The sequence below is a fragment of the Alternaria atra genome (assembly GCF_907166805.1).
Source record: "Alternaria atra isolate CS162 genome assembly, contig: 23, whole genome shotgun sequence".
NCBI classification, from domain to species: Eukaryota; Fungi; Ascomycota; class Dothideomycetes; order Pleosporales; family Pleosporaceae; genus Alternaria; species Alternaria atra.
Window position 1 is genome coordinate 810624 of NW_025091321.1, and position 19195 is coordinate 829818.

General features: G+C 52.1%; 4 protein-coding genes across 4 annotated transcripts; 2 read left to right on the forward strand and 2 right to left on the reverse strand.

Moving 5' to 3' along the window:
• Window positions 1-90: 90 nt before the first annotated feature.
• ALTATR162_LOCUS3854 (uncharacterized protein) lies at window positions 91-1942 on the reverse strand (the record flags this gene model as incomplete). The annotated part of the gene is made up of 2 exons (XM_043311462.1): window positions 91-523; window positions 588-1942. The coding sequence occupies 2 exons, from the start codon at window positions 1940-1942 to the stop codon at window positions 91-93; spliced, it is 1788 nt and encodes a 595-aa protein (XP_043167397.1).
• Window positions 1943-3511: 1569 nt separating this feature from the next.
• ALTATR162_LOCUS3855 (uncharacterized protein) lies at window positions 3512-13369 on the forward strand (the record flags this gene model as incomplete). The annotated part of the gene is made up of 5 exons (XM_043311463.1): window positions 3512-3858; window positions 3905-3999; window positions 4046-9892; window positions 9942-12995; window positions 13047-13369. The coding sequence occupies 5 exons, from the start codon at window positions 3512-3514 to the stop codon at window positions 13367-13369; spliced, it is 9666 nt and encodes a 3221-aa protein (XP_043167398.1).
• A 627-nt stretch (window positions 13370-13996) lies between these two features.
• ALTATR162_LOCUS3856 (uncharacterized protein) lies at window positions 13997-14921 on the reverse strand (the record flags this gene model as incomplete). The annotated part of the gene is made up of 2 exons (XM_043311464.1): window positions 13997-14382; window positions 14435-14921. 2 exons carry the CDS (start codon window positions 14919-14921, stop codon window positions 13997-13999), a joined length of 873 nt encoding a protein of 290 aa, XP_043167399.1.
• Window positions 14922-17183: 2262 nt separating this feature from the next.
• Window positions 17184-18809, forward strand: ALTATR162_LOCUS3857 (uncharacterized protein; the record flags this gene model as incomplete). Its single annotated transcript, XM_043311465.1, has 1 exon — window positions 17184-18809. One exon carries the CDS (start codon window positions 17184-17186, stop codon window positions 18807-18809), a length of 1626 nt encoding a protein of 541 aa, XP_043167400.1.
• Between the last annotated feature and the right edge of the window lie 386 nt (window positions 18810-19195).

A 19195-nucleotide genomic window follows, 5' to 3' on the forward strand; every position in this document is an offset into this window, starting at 1 on the left:
AGTGAGAAGAATGATACTCAACAACACAAAGACTTCTAAATGAACAATAGTCTGAATGATGCTTCAGTGACTGTCGTGCATGCGACTCGATCAAACTTCTAACTTTTTCTCATCAAGCATACCGCCCTTCACTCTCTCCACCCTTTCAGCAGCTTTCCTCTTTTTCGCATCTACTCTCTCCCTATCTTCTCTCATTTGCCTGATCAGTGCGCTCTTTTCCCTAATCTTGTGCCCGTAGAGGTAGAAGACTACCGGGATGGGTATAAGAGCGAACTCGATCAGCGACAGCATTGTCGCACTCCAATGAGGGCCAAGACTCTGGTACATTTTGGGACCAGCGAGCGGAAGAGCTCCACCCATAGCCGAGCGCAAGACGGCATTTCCAGCGAGTGCAGAAGCGGCGTAGATGCCATAGGAGTGTACGAGGTAGTTAGACGCATAAATGAAGACGCCACAGTTTCCGGCACCGAAGGGTATGCCGGCGAGAAGAGGGAAGATCCAGTGAACGTTTGGTGTGCATGTCCTACAACATACGTGTTAGCGAGGGTCACTTTCGAACCGGAGACTGATCGTGTGACTGTACATACCAAGCAAAGATCATCTCGCCGACAGGAACGCAAACCGCGGCGATGACGACAACACTGACCATGGCTTCTGGGTAGGGCTTGCCGGTCTCTGGATCCTTCTTATGACTGTTGATCATACGGCGAAGGAGAGGTTCCGCAGAGATTGTGATGACACCTCCAATACCGATACCCATATAACCCAGTCCGACAAGTCCAGGCGACCAACCTCGTAGCTCACCGAAGACGATGGGGTAAGAGACGAAACACAGATACAAGACTCCATAGACCAATGCTATATATACGTCCCAGAAGATGCAAATTGGTTCGTTGACCGCCATGCTAAGGGGTCGGTAGAGGTTCTCCCGTAGCAGAGGCCAGAACGATTTCTTCTCATCGTAGCGCGAGTGGTATCGTGGATCAGAGGTTTCCTTGCGCTTCTTTGCTGATTTGGCGCGCAGAATTGCTGGTTTATAAGTTTCTGGGATCAGAAAGACCATGAACCAGGATGTACCAGAGCCGATCATGACTACCCAGTTTGTCCATCGCCAACCTAGGGCTTGGAAAACGAATCCGCCTACCAGAGGGCCAACAACGGGGCCGTTCATTGGCCCTAGCGACCAGATCGAGAACGCCAGAGCGCGGTAGTCTTCTTTTGATATGTCGGAGACGGTACCTGGGGCATTGGAGATCATGGCCGCGCCAGCAATGGCACCGAAGAAGCGCATGACGAGAATCTGAGCTAGGTTGTTGGACAGAGCGCATGGTATAACAAGTATCGTGAAGACGGCAACTGCGATCAGGTAGACGGGTCTCCTGCCGTACATCTCACTAAGTGGTGCTAGGAGCAGCGATCCAATTGCCAGACCACACAGGTAGGTTGTTATCCCTAAGATGACCAACGTCTTCGACTGTATGCCAAATGTCTCCATCATGCCCGGTATCCCACTCGTATAACTCGTCGAGTACATAACCACGACCAGTGTCGAAAAGCTCATGAAGAAGATGACAAAAGCCTTCCTCAACATGGGCCATTCCTCTGGATCCTCTCCCTCATCGTAGTCGACTTCGAAGCGCGGGTCTTGCGTCGCATTTGTAGTTACAGTTGTAATCGCGTCCTCCTTGTCGCCAGGCCACGAGTGGCCTGTATTCCTACTCCAGGTATGATGTATCGACGGACGTTGATCTGCTACCGAATTGATGGAGTCAGATCGCGTCGAGACTGATGAAAGGGAGATGCGATCATCTGCGGTTTCGATGTCTTCGATGACGCGAGACTTGTCTGAAGTGTGCGACTTGGTGGACGGCGACGTGGTGTGCCCATCTCTCCCTGATGCTGTTGCGACGGCTATGTCTTTGGTAAAGTTGCTATCAGACATGGCGCTGATGACGGCACCGATAAAGATCCCACGCCCCACTTATAGCGAATGAGCACTGCAATTGAGGAGCTCACACTGCTGTTATAGTAGCACAAACACGATGTATCAATGATTGAAACGAGTGCGTATCAAGCCAGCCGATGGTGATACATGAGGAGGGGACCCAACCTCAGCCTCCAATGTCGCGCCATAGAGCTCAAGACGGCTAGTAGCGAACGCCCTTTCGCGCTTTCCCGTCTTTAATGTGGCGATAGCTAATCTAGCGGGAATAAACCCACATGGAATAGCGGTGCGGTGATAACTGCTGAGGGTGTAGCGGTTTAACCGAGGAAGGCAGGTGCTGCAGCCGACATGCCGTTTGCGGGTCATGTTTAGAGCGAGATCGGTGCCGACTATCTCAAGAATTTGTCGTCCTTTGATGGTCTCATTGGACGATTTTAAAAAATGCAAATTGCTGTGATTGGAGAAGAGGGGTAAGTACAATGAGAGTGCGAGGCTTTGGATAAGTGAGGGGAAGGCGCTATGTTGCTAGCTGCGGAGCTAAACAAGGGGCCGGGTAAATATACCTCACGCGTCGTCAAACTTCCCACCACCACATTTCTTTCAGCTATAGAGGCTCCAATTTCATCGTACATTGTCGTAAGGCTCGCACAGGACTGCCTGAACATTCATCGAGGTGCTAGGACGTGGAATATACTTCCGATTTTCTGTCAACCACTCATACCACGCCACGACGCGCTCTCTCGACGCGCCTGCCGGAATGTCCTTGATGAGCTTCTTATCGGCAACGGCTTCATCCCCCAGGCGCTGAAAGATTACCGACGTGAGCCTTCGCTCTGGGCTCGAGACAAAGCGTGATGCACCTAGATTAACATGCACAGATTCTCCTGGCAACTTGCAGATTGCTACGTCCAAGTCTCTTCATGTCATTTCAGTACCATTCCTTTCGTCTAGTCTTTATACACTTATTGCATCCTCTTCGCTTTCACTTTCGTTGCGTTACACAATCTCGTCGGCTTCTGCTGCTCTTTACTTGTCTTTCAGGTCTCAGCCAATTGATGATTGGATAGTAGAAGTTGTCTTCGCTGCGGGTGTTGAAATCGGTCGAAGAGAGGTGTCTGGTGTGATTTGAGTGTTGCGTCCAATGGCGAGACTCAGCCTTGTCTCTTCTTTCGGAGCTGGCGAGGCTGAGGGCTTCCTCGTAGCGCCATACAAGGTCCCGTTCACCAATCCGTCAGCTCGCACTTCCTCTCATGCAGTCTCCTTCACCGGAAGTATGGGGGCGTTGCGAGGCTGCGCGTCGTTCCCAAACTCCTGGTAGGGCTCACTGGTCATCGTTCATCGTTCAGAAAGGCTGGCTGCGCGTTGCTGCCGCCTAGCACGGCGATGCTTGGCACGCGAATCAACCTTGGTACCGTGCCTCAATTGAGTAGTCGCGTTTTAAGCAACACCGCGACCACCTGCCAGCTCTTGCAACGTCGCAATACCGCACCTTCGCTGTATTGCAAGTATTTACACCCGTGAATACCCCCGCCCGCTGCCTTGTTGCAGCAGGCACTCCGACTAATCATGGCAGCCGCTGCGCGTGTACCATTTCTCGAACAGCAGTACAATCATGTCGCGCTACCTCGCAAATTGCCTGGCAGAGAGGATGGAAACCTACGACGCGTCGAAGAGGCACTGCTGGAGCGCATGTTGGATGCCGTCACAAAACTCATTCCCCATGTCGCTATAGATCTCGCTCGCCATGTCCAGGGACTGCGGGAGACATTGCTTGCTTGTCAAGTACTGAACGTCGACGGGACTATCGGCAAGGCGGCGCTTATCAAAGAGCTTCGCAACTTCGGCCATCGCAAAATGCTCGTTCTGCACATTGCACCGCAAAACTGCGCTTTGCTAGTATATCCCCAGGAACTGTACGTAAACTCCACATGCGACTTTCTGCTCCACTGACATTCATAGTTCCTCCGGAGAGCCCAGCATTGTATTCGAAGCTTTCGAGACATCTGCGACTGCCGACAAGGTACTTGCTGCCAAAGGCGCGCTACAATGGGACTGTAAGTCACGAACGCTTTTCTTCAATGCTGCACACATACTAATTAGTGATCCTACGTGTAGTTCCCGGCTGCGCGGTATCTGTCCCGGCTTCGAAGTTTTACGAAGAAGCTTTCCAGGAAGCTCTCGCCGTCTTCATTGAGCAAGCCAGCAGTGAGTCTGTCACGAAATTTGCTGCTGTTACTTGGAAGGCAGCCGCTATGATACCCGAGATCCGAGATACCAGTGACCCCGCGCTCATTTCGGGCTTGTTGATGACTATACTGGAGGCCAATGGCGCTGCGGTCTCAGTACCACATTTACGAAAGCGTGTGCGCGACACGGTCATCTTCGATAATGCCCGGACGCCCTGGAGGAGATCTGCGTTTTATTTGGCTTTACGAGTAGCAGTTCAGCGCTACTTGTATCGTTACTTAGGTGCAGAGACCGGAAGACTCTACTACAAGACACTGATATGTCTCCTACATGCACAGCTACTGGAAGACGTACTCAAGAGGATACCTCTCGATGCAGCCTTTTCACTGAGGCAAAAATTAGGTCGTCGTCTCGCCAAGCTCACCTCCGACATGCACAGTGCCAACACATCAGCCCCAGGCAGATATCCCAATCTCATGCTGTCCTTGGAAGGTGGTTTTGAATCCATCCTGGCGACGACTGGCGGATACTTGAGGCAAGTCTGGAAAACTCATAAGCAGTCGCGCGAACGCTTCATCCCAAACTTGCGCCAGTATGCTCATCCTCATGAGTTCAAACTTTGCTTGATGAACAGCGGCAGGTTCCTGAAAGGCATCTTAGCTGCGCAAATCTCTCTTCAGCAACAGGAAAAACGAACAGCTACCGAGCTTCTGCAGCTGTATGAACGGTCTGCGGCTTCCGTCAAGCCCTACATGAGAGCTTTGGACTGTCATATTGCTTCATCAAAGCTTCTCGAGGACGTTGTCTTTCCTGTCAAACAGTCAACACAACCAGAAGGTCTTCGCGCCATCCAACTGAGTAAGGTGATTCGTGAGTATGTCGCTAGAATCATCGCCGTGGACCAGGCGTATCCCAACCAGAAGAGCCAGCAGCTCCTCCTTCTAATAGAGCTTTGGGTTCTAATGGACAGGGACGCGGTGGCTTGTTACCCATTGCTCGAAGAATACCACCCTGGATTCGATCCAGATTTGTTAGATCCCATCCAGCTTCTTACACGCGAAGAGATGATTCGCAGCCAAGAGATACGCACGTATCTTAAAGCTCGTTATCGTGCACGGCCGAATGCAGAATCTAGGACTATATTCGATGATCCTGCCGACGATTGCTTCGCTGCGCAATACTATGACCGCGAGGACCATCGGGGCGAGCTCTCCACCATACGCGAACATATTGAAAAAGAGGCAAATATTGCCTTTGATGCTAAGCATGCCGAATGGGAAGAGAAGAGTCAGCACCATGCGCAAACCATCGATAGGCGAAACGAGAAGGAATGCATATGGGATGCCTTTGTTGCTTGGGACGGCATGCCTGAGTCGCGCCACCGAGTACCTTGCGGTTGGCATGATCTTAATCACGAAGCCAAGGGTATCAGGATTCAGATTTACGAACACCCGTTGCCACGCTATGAGCCAGCAGCCAAGGCAGCACTATTCGAGCTACAATGCCCCGAGGTGTTTGCTGCTTACCGGGATGCAACCTGGTTCATTCTTTCTACCTTGTGTCGTCAACCGACTGATAAGCTCGATCGGATGTCGCTCATTCGGGAGTACTCGCAGCTTCGCCCATACGTCAACGGAACCAACTGTCAAGTCACTTTGGGCTCATACAAGAAAGCTCATCTAGAATGCCATTACGCCAACTGGGGCTTTCCTATCGGACTGGACGAGGTCATCCGGACCTGCGGCCTCAAGCCCAGGTACTACGACCGTCGCGGCGAGGCATGGACGGATCAGTTCGGGAAAGCTTCATTGTGGCACCACTTTCCTGTGAAGCTTCCCCCTAGCTCACCTCTCGTGTCGCTTGACCTCGACTACTCCATGTGGCCAACATCGAACGAGATACAGGCGAATCAAGCTAGGTGTCCCCAAGGCGTTGGTGTTCATGAGTTCACTGCACTTCAGGGTCTCTTAGTTGGAACTCATTCGAGGTGGCTCGACCTTCTCAGAGAACTGGGATCAACCAATCTCAATTTCTCTTCGGATTCCACGTGGTCCCTCATCCTGCGTCTGGTATTACAGCTAGGGCCAGACTCTGCGGCCGACTCTCAATACACCGAAGTCCATCGCCCCCTGTCTGACAATGCTCTATGCCGCAAGCTATTGCAGCAAATTTGCTATCGGCTAGAAGCAATACAGCGAAACTGGCGTGAGCCTGTACAGATGGATATCCTTATCACTATTTTGCTCAAGGTGACATCCCTAGCACCCAGCAGGTCAGTACGCGACGAAGGCATGCAACTTCTCCACGAGGCCCGCAAAATCACCGACGCCTGGCGTAGGGAGCTACAACCCATGGTCACAGAAGATCCGAACGTGTTACAGTCCGCTATATGGGCTTCCCTTCTATGCAAGCGAACAATGCACATTGATGAACAGCAATTCAGGGACCCTGAAAGTCTTCGGATGTTTCTTGACGCCTCGATCTCATTACAATATAACCTGACCGGAAGATTCGATACACTGCCATACACTATGCGCAACACCATCGTGCAGGACACGCTATTTGCGTACGAGCATCGCGAGACCATATGTCGAATTATACTAGCAGATGCGCAGACTTTCAGATCATCCTTGGACGCGGTATGGCAGATCCCTAGAGACTACGACACTACAGAGGACGGATTAGAAGTCATTTCGGACACCTGGTATCTGTCGTACACGCTGGTGTCGAAGGACGAGCAGCACTCCTACTTTGTGCATTACAACTATGTCTACGGCACCTTGCTCATTGATGGGCAAGAGATGGGAACTTTACCTCTGGCTTATCGTTCGCATGCAGACTACAAGCATTTATTTGGCACCAAAAACCCAATTGTCTTCCCTTCTCCGCTCCGAGGCATGGATTTTGTAATCGCTGAGTCGATGCCATTCAACCATCATCGGATTCATCTAGGCTATCGTAACGGTCGGCTGATCATCCGTGCAGACCATGACGGGCGACTGGCCGAGTTCGTTCCCCGCAATGCTTTTGGTTCAGATCTTCCGAGTCCATTAGTCGAGAATTGCTACCACTGGCTTCATGTCTACAATGGCCACGTTGAAATTCGTCAGCACAGTCCATGGAAGTTCAAGCCAATGAATTGGTGGATCCGCTGGCATCCCTCCGGCTTCTACCACGCCGTTCGGCGGTTCGGAGAGCCAGGGCAGACCACACTTTTGGACTCGGCAAGTGATCTGGTCAGGAACATCACACAAGTTTTCAGTCATTTCGAAGACGCGACCCAAATAATGGTGTTCGTATCCAGTGTCGGCATAGTTACTGTGGAGTTGAAGCGAATGGAATTGAGCTTTTACATCAACCGCGAAGGCTTGCTGCAGTCGTCGCGACTCGGTGCCATTATTTCGCAGAGTCAGGATGCGGGAACCTGGTACGGGCTCCAGAGTAAGCTCGTAGTTCAATCTGTGTCGAATCGACGTCAGAAGAGTGTGCTGGTACTCCAGGGCGGATTTCGAGTCTCGAAAGATGGGCCTCATGTGTCTGTTGACATTGAAATAGGTTCAGGCGAATACCTCAAGTTTGCGATCAATGACGTCTTGGGTCGTATCGACTGTGCGCCTGAGCCACGTCTTCTCTACACCAAAGCTCTGCTGCATGCTTACACGTCGCACGTCATTGCCGATCCACTCACGCGGCGAACAGGAACCGAGGAAGCGCTGTACCTTCTCCAAACAGGTACCTACCAACCCTGGAATCCATTGCCAAGCGACTTGATAGCCAAACTGAACTATATCGCGGAACTTTCTCCCAAACGAGGGTATTATCCGAAAGACGCCAAAGTTATGGAGACAGTCGTCTGGAACCCCGAATGCACTGTCTCTATGCAGGACGATCGATATACCACTGCAGTCGCCAGAATACTGAGGAGATCTTCCAACTTGTCCCAGTTCTTCTTAGATTTCGATGTTCAAGCAGCGATCAAACCGGAAGCTGACATGACTCATTTGGCTGCTCGCGCGGTTACGAGATCCAATGCTCATAAGCAGAAGAAAGGTAGCAACCGGGATGTTGTCTACTCCGCACGTGATGCTCGCAGATCTTCACGAGACCGACTAAATGTTCTTGAAGTATCAAAGCTTCTGTTGAACTGGGAGTCAACCTGCTCGTTAGAGACTACATTAATCGCCCTTCTTCACGATGCTCCAGTTTTGGGTGGTTACGACAAGTGTTATCGTAAATGTCTGCTCACTGATCATCTCGCTGTCGACATCAAAGCGGAGTGGGGTGCGCTTGCTCAGAAGTCACTCCAATCCAGCGTCGATGATAGGTTCAGTCTGATGTTTCTCTTAGCAACTGTCGCATTCTCGCCAGATGTGGATCTTGACTTGCTGCGCATTCTCATATCCTTCGCGATGATCCCGGAAATCCGCGTTATACCAGCTCCCAGCTATGCCGCCTACTTCCACTTTCGTGCGGATGGAGCACCCCCCGCCTCTTACCTGATATCTTTGATGGAGAAATCACGCATGCCCTTCTCTGAGACCGGTTTCCGTAAACGCTCGCAATTAGTTAAAGCTGAGAGCTTGCATGGTCCAAATGTCGATCAATCTTGTGAAGCCTTGGCTAGCTCGATATTAAAACAATGGCCCGCTCCTGAGGTTGAACCGCAGAAGCTGGTAGCAATTGACACGACATATCTGGACGTTGGTCGGGCTTTAGATGACATCGGTCAGGAGTGGACTCGCCTCACACGGAACCACGAGCTGGCGCTATACCTGGAGCAGGTACAGCAGATTCTCTTCCGTATGACCGCTCACGAATTGGTTGCTAGTCCCCTCACCGAAGCAATCTCAGATAACAAGTCGACTCCTTCCCTGTATCCTACACGATCGAGGGAACAAGACGATCTCTCACTCTCAGCTATTTTGAGGGCTCGGGTCTTCAACAGTAAATCACTCGGCATGAGGACGTCTCCTCAAACTTCAAAGTCCTACGCTGGAGCTTTGACGGCCAGGTCGGGTAACATAGTGCATCGTCCTGCCAAGATATATAGTGCTGTGGGTATGGGTCGAGGCACAAAGGCTCCAGCCTCTCCTCACATCTCGCAGTTGCCACCACCACAGGAGATCGGAGCACTTAGAGAGATCGTTGCCAACTTCAAGGACCCGACCTCCTTCGTGCAGAGTAGGTATGCGAAAGAAATGGACGCGAGTATCAACGCCCTCACGAAGCACATCTCCAATGTACAGAACACGTCCCACGGCTCGTATCCCAGAATATCGGGAGAGGATATCACTTCAGCGAAAGAGGTCGCAGCAGCGGCAGTTGAGCATATTCGCTATTCACTTCAGGCACAGCATCCACAAGCCAAGTGGCTCCAGCTGGTGGATGCATGGCCTAAATTGACAACCGTTGAGCTCCTGACAGAACTCCGAACTACTTCAGGTACCACGTTTGGCACGGGCACGAAAGAAGCGATCGTGTCTTTTGGAGTGGCTATTAGCAAAATACAACGAATACACCGCATTCAGGATGCGCAGAAGAGGCACAAAGAACAACAAGAGCGGGATGATTGGGCGAACGAGGGCCATAGAAATTGGAGCCCTGTGACCTACCCGGACTGGCTGCTGTTGGAAATTGACGGCGACATTCTTATTCGAGAAGAGCAGGTACAGGTCGCTCTAGCGACAGTCTCACCACGGTCGAATCAGAACTCAGTCCTGCAGCTCTTGATGGGTAAAGGGAAGACGTCTTGTATCCTTCGTAAGTGCCTGGGTCAACTTCTGGGCCATTAGTAACTAACTCCTTACAGCTATGGTAGCGGCTCTTCTTGCTAACGAAGCCGACCTTGCTCGCGTTGTTGTACCGAGAGCTCTTCTGCTGCAGTCGGCACAAGTGATGCAGGCCAAGCTCGGCGGCTTAGTCGATCGTGAACTAATGCATATTCCCTTTTCACGAAAGACCCCCCCTACTGAGGCGTTGATGGACCTATACACGAAGATGCATGCACGATTGCGTGATCGTCGTGGTGTGCTCATCGCATTGCCAGAGCATATTCTCTCGTTCAAGCTGAGTGGACTACAACAGCTGTGCGACGAAAATCTCGAAACAGCTTCCATAATGATCGAGACACAACGCTGGCTCGATCAGCACGCTAGAGATGTTCTCGACGAATGCGACGTATCGTTAGCGATCAGAACGCAACTCATCTACCCGTCCGGTACTCAGGCGACAGTGGATGGTCATCCAATGCGCTGGCAAGTAACGCAGGCTGTACTTCACCTGGTCAAGGACTTTTCGTCAAGTGTTCAATCACGCTACCCTCACAGCATTGAGGTGGTCAGCCGCGGAACTGGTGGTTTTCCTCTTATCTACTTCCTGCGCAGAGACGCCGAGGATTACCTGATCGAGCTTTTGGTCAGGATTATCTGCAAGGGTCAGACTCCGTCGATACTTCCTTGCGCCGAATACCCATCCGATCTCATGAAGGATGTACAGGCCTATGTCTCGAAACCAGTCGTTCGCAGTCCAACCATATCCAAGATTGCCAGCTTCTTCCGGGACAAGCCAACCCTGATGCGGGCAGTCAATCTACTTCGTGGCATGTTTGTTCATCGCATACTGATAACGACTCTCAAGAAACGCTGGAATGTACAATACGGATTGCATCCGATACGCGCACCGATAGCGGTACCGTACCTAGCCAAGGGCGTACCTTCACCTACAGCTGAGTGGGGGCATCCCGACGTCGCCATCACCTTGACATGCTTGTCGTTCTATTACCAAGGTCTTGGCGTTGTCCAGTTCAAAGAAGCATTCGCACACTTGGTCAAGACTGACGAACCAAACATCCAGTACGAGAAGTGGTTTCCGAAGGGGATCGATATTCCAAAAGAATTGGACGACTATGCAGCAATCAATGCGGAAGACATGCGGCAACTGGGAGAGCTTTACCAGGTCGTACGCTACAGTGCTTCCCTTGTGGACTTTTACCTGAATAACTTCGTGTTCCCCAAATATGCTAAGACCTTCAGCCTCAAACTCCAGGCATCAGGTTGGAATCTTTTTCCATCATCTCAGAACAACACGGGACCCCGTGTGACCGGCTTCTCTGGTACAAACGATTCCAGGCACCAACTTCCCCTATTGGTTCGACAGCGAGATCTTCCACAGCTAGCACACACAAATGCCGAAGTTCCATGCTATCTATTAGCATCTCGCAACCAATCCTACTTTCGTATGACCACATCACATGGAGTCCGTTGGACTGAAACAGCCCTGATCGAAGATTTTGCGAACCGTTCCTGGAGGAGGCAATACAACGGCCAGTACCAGTCTTTCCGTCTTGCACACGGAGCAAATAACGTTCATTTGACCGGCCGGATCAGGATCCTTATCGATGCGGGTGCACAAGTTCTCGAGCATTCGAATAAAGACTTCGCCAATGCTTGGCTTCATGCGGATGAGGGAGCAGCTGCAGCTGTGTATTTCAGCGATGATCACCGTGCATGGGTGTTATATCGCACAGGCAAACGTGTACCATTAGTAGCATCTCCATTCGTCGATGACCTAGATCGGTGTGTCGTATACTTGGACGAGAGTCACTGCAGAGGAACTGATATCAAATTTCCACCGCATGCAAGGGCCGCCTTGACTCTTGGTCAACACCTGACCAAGGATGCATTGGTGCAGGCTGCCATGCGATTGCGGCTTCTCGGTCAGACCCAGTCAATCACCTTCTTCTCTCCGGTTGAAGTCCACCAAGGTATACTGGACCGGCTACCAAAGGGGACGAGCGATCTCCATCAGCCTACTTCAGGCGACGTCCTTCGTTGGGTATTCGGTCAAACTTGCGACACCATGGAACAACTTGAACCTTCGTATTTTGCTCAAACGTTGCAATATCTACAGCAAGAGCAAGCACGGTTGGAACATCCTGAATTCTTGCAGGATGTGTCGTCACGAGAGGCTTACCTCGCAACGATCCGAATCAAAGAGGCTCTTTCGCTGAAACAGCTCTATGAGCCCAGAGGCGAGCGTCACCGGCGCGCTGGTCTTAATATTGCCATGATCGCATGGAAACCCTCGCTGCATAGCATCTACATTGACCTTCTGGATCGCAAGAAGCACTTCCAGGATCGAGGTTCGGCTGTTCATGCATCAGCACTAGAGGAAGTGGAGATCGAGCAAGAGCGCGAGGCAGAGCGTGAGGTGGAAATCGAGGTTGAGAACGTCCGCGAAGTTCAACAAGCTCTTCTATTCAACGCCCATAAAGTCAAAAGACTACACGAAGACATCAAGCATTTCGCAGCGTTTGGGCGTCTCGTTCCTGGAAGCGATGCTTACCTACCAATGTTTTCGGTGTTGGGACGGACGACTTCACTAGGCGTCAAGCATACGGTCAACCCATCGATGAAGTCAGGTCTGTGGATCTCAGCTGAGTTTTCCCGCACGATCGAGACTTATGCGCCCAATGACAACTATGTCCGATCTTCTCACTGGGTTCTTTGGAGTACCATCAGCCAACAGGCGCTGCTTGTCAGCCCTGAGGAAGCTAACCAGCTCATCCCAATCATGCAGGAGCAGCAGGCGTTCGAGGATAGTGGCAGCGTTCATCTCATCATCTATGCAGCACCTGTCACTCGAAGGATGCTCCATTTCAACCAGCTGAAATATTACGCGATGCCGGCTTTGGCCACCGACTTTGAGGCGCCTGTCTGGCTTCGGGTCGAGATGGGCCTTTTCGCTGGGCGGCTCTACCTGGAATGGGATGAGTACTATCAACTGCTGGAATATCTCGGTCTTGACGAGAATCTATCTCAGCATCCTGAGAAGGACGCATTCGCAAAGAAGCCTCTCACTTTCGGTACGTGTTTCTGGACATGTAGCACGTAGTGATTTACTAACGCATATATAGTGCATGAGTGGCTCGCCCTCCGCCGCAAAGGCCAAGATTTCGAGCACACTCCCATGGGTTTCGTTACTACGGGTAAGCCGCTTACGGAGAATCATCCATTCTTCCGCAAGCTCGCTCACGGAGACGATCCCACTCTACGACAGCATATCGCCCGAGCCGTACCCGGCCAGCTCGACGTATTGGAAGAGAATGAGGACCACGATGATCACGATGATGAAGAGTTCGTTCCGGCCGTTGAGCATGTCGATGACTCGGAGGGTGAGGACAAAGGGTTTGATTCGAGCGATAATGAGGACTTTGTTGATGCGGAGGACGGGGAGTAGACTTTAGCGCTCAGCGCGCCAGTTGACACATGTATAATAACACGATAATAACAAGAAAAAGCCTGCACACGTTTCGTAGTGGGCTCAAAACTAACTTCTCTTGTGCATAATGCTACAGGTGCGAGGCTAATATATTGTGATTTGCCGAACCAGTCGACTGGTAGGTAATAAATATTGCTATATCCATATAGTATGGTACAATGAAGGGTATCTCCGCATAAAAGGTAAGGGTACATAAGTTGCACGTCCTGCACCAAGGACTTTCCTTCGCTTCTTACTCTTCAGGACCACGTTTCTTCTTTGGTGGCAGTGTGGCACTGCTCCTTCATACCGGTTATGCGGCTCTGCTACGCCACACTTTATCGCGCCAAGCATGTCCCAAGACATGTAGCGTGTGTCCAACTCCGGTCCAGCAATGGTGCTGCGCTAGTGGTACCTCATACTGTTTCGGTCGAGTTGACGCGGGTGTACATGGGGAAGCGCGTGGTCTTCCATACGGCGAACTTCCTCACTGCGAAACTGCACGGTATAAGTCTACACTCTTTATAATGGCAATCCAGTCTGCATAACGCCAACCCGTCTATCGCGCTTCTATGGAACCATTGCAAATGTATGGAAAGAGACTTACTAGATGGCGAACAGCACAAAGATGAGGACGAAGATGTTGGCGATGGGATGCGAAATGGTCTGGTGCAGCATGCTCTTTGCGCCCGACGTGCGGTCCTCTCTCTCGGCTTTCTTCGCGAGGTCAATGACCCATTGCGCGGCCTCATCACCGAACAGGTCGAAATAGTTCAGGTGCTTGGACATGTCTTTGTTCTCGCTTTGGGGTGCACAGATCGGGTCGCCAGGCTGGCAGTATTCGCGGAGCTTGCCGGCGTCTGCATAGGGTTGGAGACCTGCATTCTGCTCGGCTGTCCGTGGTGCGCCACCGTTTGAGATCTCGCCGCCGCCGTGGGTAAAAGTTTGGTTTGCGGAACGTCGTGTAGGGCCGAAAACGACTGCTGCTGCGACTGTGAAAGAGTCAATATGTACCTCGGAATTGGCCCAAGATTGGGAACGCACCTTTAGAACCGGGCGCGCTTGTGATGTTCATGGCGGGGTTCTCCTCCTGAGTGCACCCCCAAAGCGGACCGCCGCCACCACCAAGCACGTCGAGCATGACACTTCCACCCTGGCTGAAGCCCATGACGATCAGATGGCTGTCTGGGCATCGAGCAGTGTAGTTCCTCATCTGCTCGGCGCCGTTCATGGCACCCTCGTGCGAGGATATGCACCATTTCTCTCCACCGTTCATGGCCCAGTACTGCACATCTTCATATCCGCAGGCCTTAGGGTTTTCCTTGGTATTGAGGGCGTTGCATACTTTGCCGACCGTCTCAATGACGTGACCCGGGTAGGGCGAGGTAGAGCCGCGGGCGAGGAAGTGATGGTAAGTCTGACATTCGTCGGTCTTGAGGGCTTCGAACTGTGGGCAGTCTTCGAGCTTGGTGCACACAGCAAATGCGGCGGAGGCGTAGAGAAGCGCCGAAAGCGCTATCCGGGGTATCATCGTGAATGTGGAGAAGCGAGAGAAGGGAAGAGCACGCGACGTAAGAATGAGCGACTCGGTAAGGACGGGTAGAGCGGTAGATGTCTCGGAGACGGCCTATCGCAGAAACAGGGAAACGGGCGGGCAGTTCGCTCCAACAGACGATAAGGGCAAAGTCGACGACAGAAGGTGAGAAGAGAGAAACATGACATTGAAGATGGGGTGGGCCCGCGCCATCGATCTCTCGTTTCATCTCCTGGCATTCCTGGGGAAAGGCATGCGCGTACTAGAAAATGCCAAGAGGGGAGACGGCATGCTTGACACTCGTACGCGGCTCCGAATGGTTTGAGAATGGCGATGATAGTCGTCGGCCAAGCCTTTTGGCGCCTTCCCGCTCGGAAAGAACGGCTATTAGTGCACCCGTGCCACCTGTCAGCCGCCTCACAGCCACACCAGCGCCGCACTTTGGGGTCTCTGCCGAGCGCGCAATACGAGCTTAGGGTCCGCCAGACTATCGCGGTGAAGAAAGAAACGACGTGTTTTGTGAGGCGAGTAGAACCGTTTCCGTTGCAAAAAAAACCACACACGATAAGTAGGCCGCGTGGGAATTGCGAAGGATTGATGGGAAAATGAAGTTGCATGACTCAGCTTGACGCGTAACCAGACATGTGTGTCCACGCGATAGGGGGTCTGTCATCAGCCCTTCCCCTTCACCCATGCGACCTTCACCCATGCGACCTTCACCCGAGAATACCCACGACCGCATCCCACAATCATCACAATCTCTTCTCGTTTGACCTACTCACTCGAAATGTTGCGGGGAAATACTCGGTATTCTCCACGATAACCTGACTGATCTGACAGCTTTCCGAGCCAAGAAGGCTATCCAAGAGCGACACGTTTCGTCATCCAAAGCGACACAGCCAGCAGCAGAACACTGCGCCTTCCTATGCGACTTGCCATGCGACTCCACAGATGCGCCCATTCGGTACCTTGCAGAGGAAACGGAGTGATGATTGATGTGTTGCGTCCCATGGGAACTGTACTGCCATCTCTTTCGATCGCAATTGTACGCTGGTGGCTACCTTATGCGACTACTTCTCGGCTTTTACGACCCAGTACCTGATCACAGCGACGTCGATGAAGAAGAAATAGCCCCCTCGTCCAAGTACGGCGATCCCATTTGCGGTGCCTGGCTCGGTTTGGAGGTGGTTCTCGACCTGCCTGGAGAGCTGTCAAAAGGTATCGCCAATATCTGGCCTTGGGATTTGTCGCGCGACACCAGCCTTGGCCCACTACCACTCCTCCGCCATGCCAAACGTCCGTGCGTCTCGGCCTTCAAGTGCCTCACTTTCACTGGATGTAACATGGTGAGATTGATGGATGGCGGCCGATGTTTTACCGCGCGAAATTTTTGCATTCACTGCCAATGCGACCCAGCATAACCTTGTCCCGGATGTCTCCTTCCTATCTTCTGGAGAATTGGCGCAAACCACTGACACAACGTCCGTTCACCGTCTGAATACTCGGAGAGTTACTGGCATTTGGAGCATGCTCGCACCTCTCGCTATTTGATACTTTGAGATCCATCGCGAGGCGCCCAGACCTATGACGATGGTGGCCAAGCTGCCGGATGCCATACCGGCCTGCTTCGGCACGGTCCTCGCATTATCAAATGCGGCTCTCACTAGCGCCTTCGCTCCCGACGTGGATGAACATCAGACGTCACCACCACCCTTCTCCGCATGCGATGTAGCTTTTGATAGGAACGGGAGCGTGGGAGGGCTGCGCATCGTCCGGAAGGACCCTGCCCGCCCACTTGCGCGTTTGGCGAAACACCATCTCGGCTCCTTTACTAACAGCTTCATATATACGGCATCTGGGGAGGCCCACATGCCTGAAGTGGATAAAAGAGCCATTTCGTCTCCACGCTTCCAAGAGACCCTGCCTCAAGTGCCACCAGTTATTGGGTGCACAGTCCCCATTAGAGTTCGGACGCATTTCTCACCACGCTACCACCTGCTACTGTCCTTGGTCCGAGTGCGATGTGCGGTAGTACGTAATTTACCATGTCCTTGGATTCCTCCACATTGCGCTGTGACCATTTCATCTCTCTTTCCCCATCCATCTCTTTATCTTCTCAGATTAGCCTTCATCAAACCTCTCCATCAACAAGCTCGTTTCCTGAGTGCTTCCTCGTCATTCCTTCCAGTCCTCCCATCCTCACCACCTACCACTCGAAAACGATACATGCGGGCGTAAGTGCTTGTCAACTCCCTAACCATGGACCACAAAGATCTCGCTTCTGCCCACGGCGACGTTCCCATGCAACATACCAATGAACCCGACAACAAGCCCAATGCTCTCAATGCCCTACCCGTATCTGCCCAGCGACCTACTATTGCCCTTGCAGCAGACCCAACCTACGACCCACAGGACCCTTTGCAACAGAAGAAGCACGGAGACCCTGAAAAACTCGAAACCTACTCCGAAAACGACACAAACCTAGGCGATGTATCCGACATTCAGAATGCAAGCAAACGACCCACAAGCAGTGCCGGCACCAAGAAACTCAACACTACACAAACTGTCATCATCTTTATGACAAATGAGATCGGAATCGGCATCTTGTCATTGCCAGCCGCTCTCAACACCCTTGGATTCTTCCCAGGTATCGTAGCCATCATCGGCATGGGAATGCTTAGTCTGTACACAGCGTACAATCTCATTCAGTACTGGCGCAAGTACCCTTACATGCTCAACATTGTCGATTACGGACGCGTCCTCGGCGGCCCCTGGCTCGAAGCCGTCTTTGCCATTGGCTTTTTGATCAACATGGCTCTCATCAGCGCATCGGCAGTCGTCACCATCTCCATCGGTCTCAACACTGTAAGCGACCACGCGACCTGCACGGTCGCCTTCACAGTCGTCGCGGCCATCGCTATGTGGGCCATGTGCGTACCCCACAGTATGCGCTTCGTATCATGGGCATCGTGGCCCTGCACAATCTCAATCTTTGCGTCCGTAATGTTCGTCATGATTGTCCTCGGTGTTCAGGGCCCCCGAAACGCGGGAGCACCCCTCAACCTGAAAGCCATCGGAAGCCCCACTTTCACAGAAGCTGTCGCTGCTTTCTTGAACATTGCCTTTGCTTTCAGCGGGAACCAGGCTTTCCCAACCGTCATTGCCGAGATGGAGAACCCCTCTCGTGACTACCCACGCGCTGTCACTATTGAAAAGTGTGCCTCTACCACCATCTACTGCATTGTCGCTGCGGTTGTCTACGCTCTTTCCGGCGAGTCAGTCGCCTCGCCGGCGCTCGGATCTCTCCAGCCCCTGATGGCTAAGGTCGCTTACGGACTTATCTTCATTGGACTTCTTGGAACAGGTTTGGTGTTCGGTATGACCGCCGCGCGCTACCTCCACGTCTTCTTTTTGCGCGAGATTGGCACTCGCCAAGCCAAGAAGAATGGAAGCTTCAACGAAGAGGTCTCATCTTCTTCCGGATCATCGCGTGGCCGCCGCGCCTCCGTTGCTATGAGCCACATGGGCCAGAAGACTGAGTGGGCTGTCTGGATCTTCTCCGTCACCTTGTTCTGGGTTGTCGTCTGGATTCTCGCCAACGCCATTCCGGTTTTCAGCTCCCTTCTTAACATCTCTGCTGCTCTTTTGCTATCATGGTTCACCTGGGGTGTTACCGTACTTTTCTGGTTCCATCTCAACTGGAACGGCAAGTGGCGCTCCAGCACGAAGAAGATTGCGACGGCCGCGTTCAACGTGTTCATCATGTGTGTCACCCTATTCATGATGGTTCCTGGTATGTACGCCAGTATCGACGCACTGCTGAACGTGTTTGCCACTACGGAGGTCAATGGCGCATTCACATGTGCGGACAACAGCATTTTGTAAACCATGTACATACTGTAAGATAGATGAAGCAACTTTCCATTTTTCACCCACTACGCAATAGTCTACTTGAAGAATCTCTCCCATATTCCTTTGCCATTTTGCTAGATTGTTCACCTTACCTAGCAGGCATAAGCTCTACGCGACGCAAACCAATATTTACCAGGGGCTATGTGTGTAGCACTTCAAGTGACGTTGGCGTCGGCGCCGAACGCACACGCCTTGCCCGAGGTTTAGCTCCGCCACCACCGAAAAACGGCTGCAACTACCGGACTGCAATCCTTAGATTCATATCTAGGTCCCAATATATACCTCTGGATCATAAGAGACGTTTCTTACACTTGTGACACGGATTCGACATGTCCGCGTTCTGAGTACCCACATAGCAA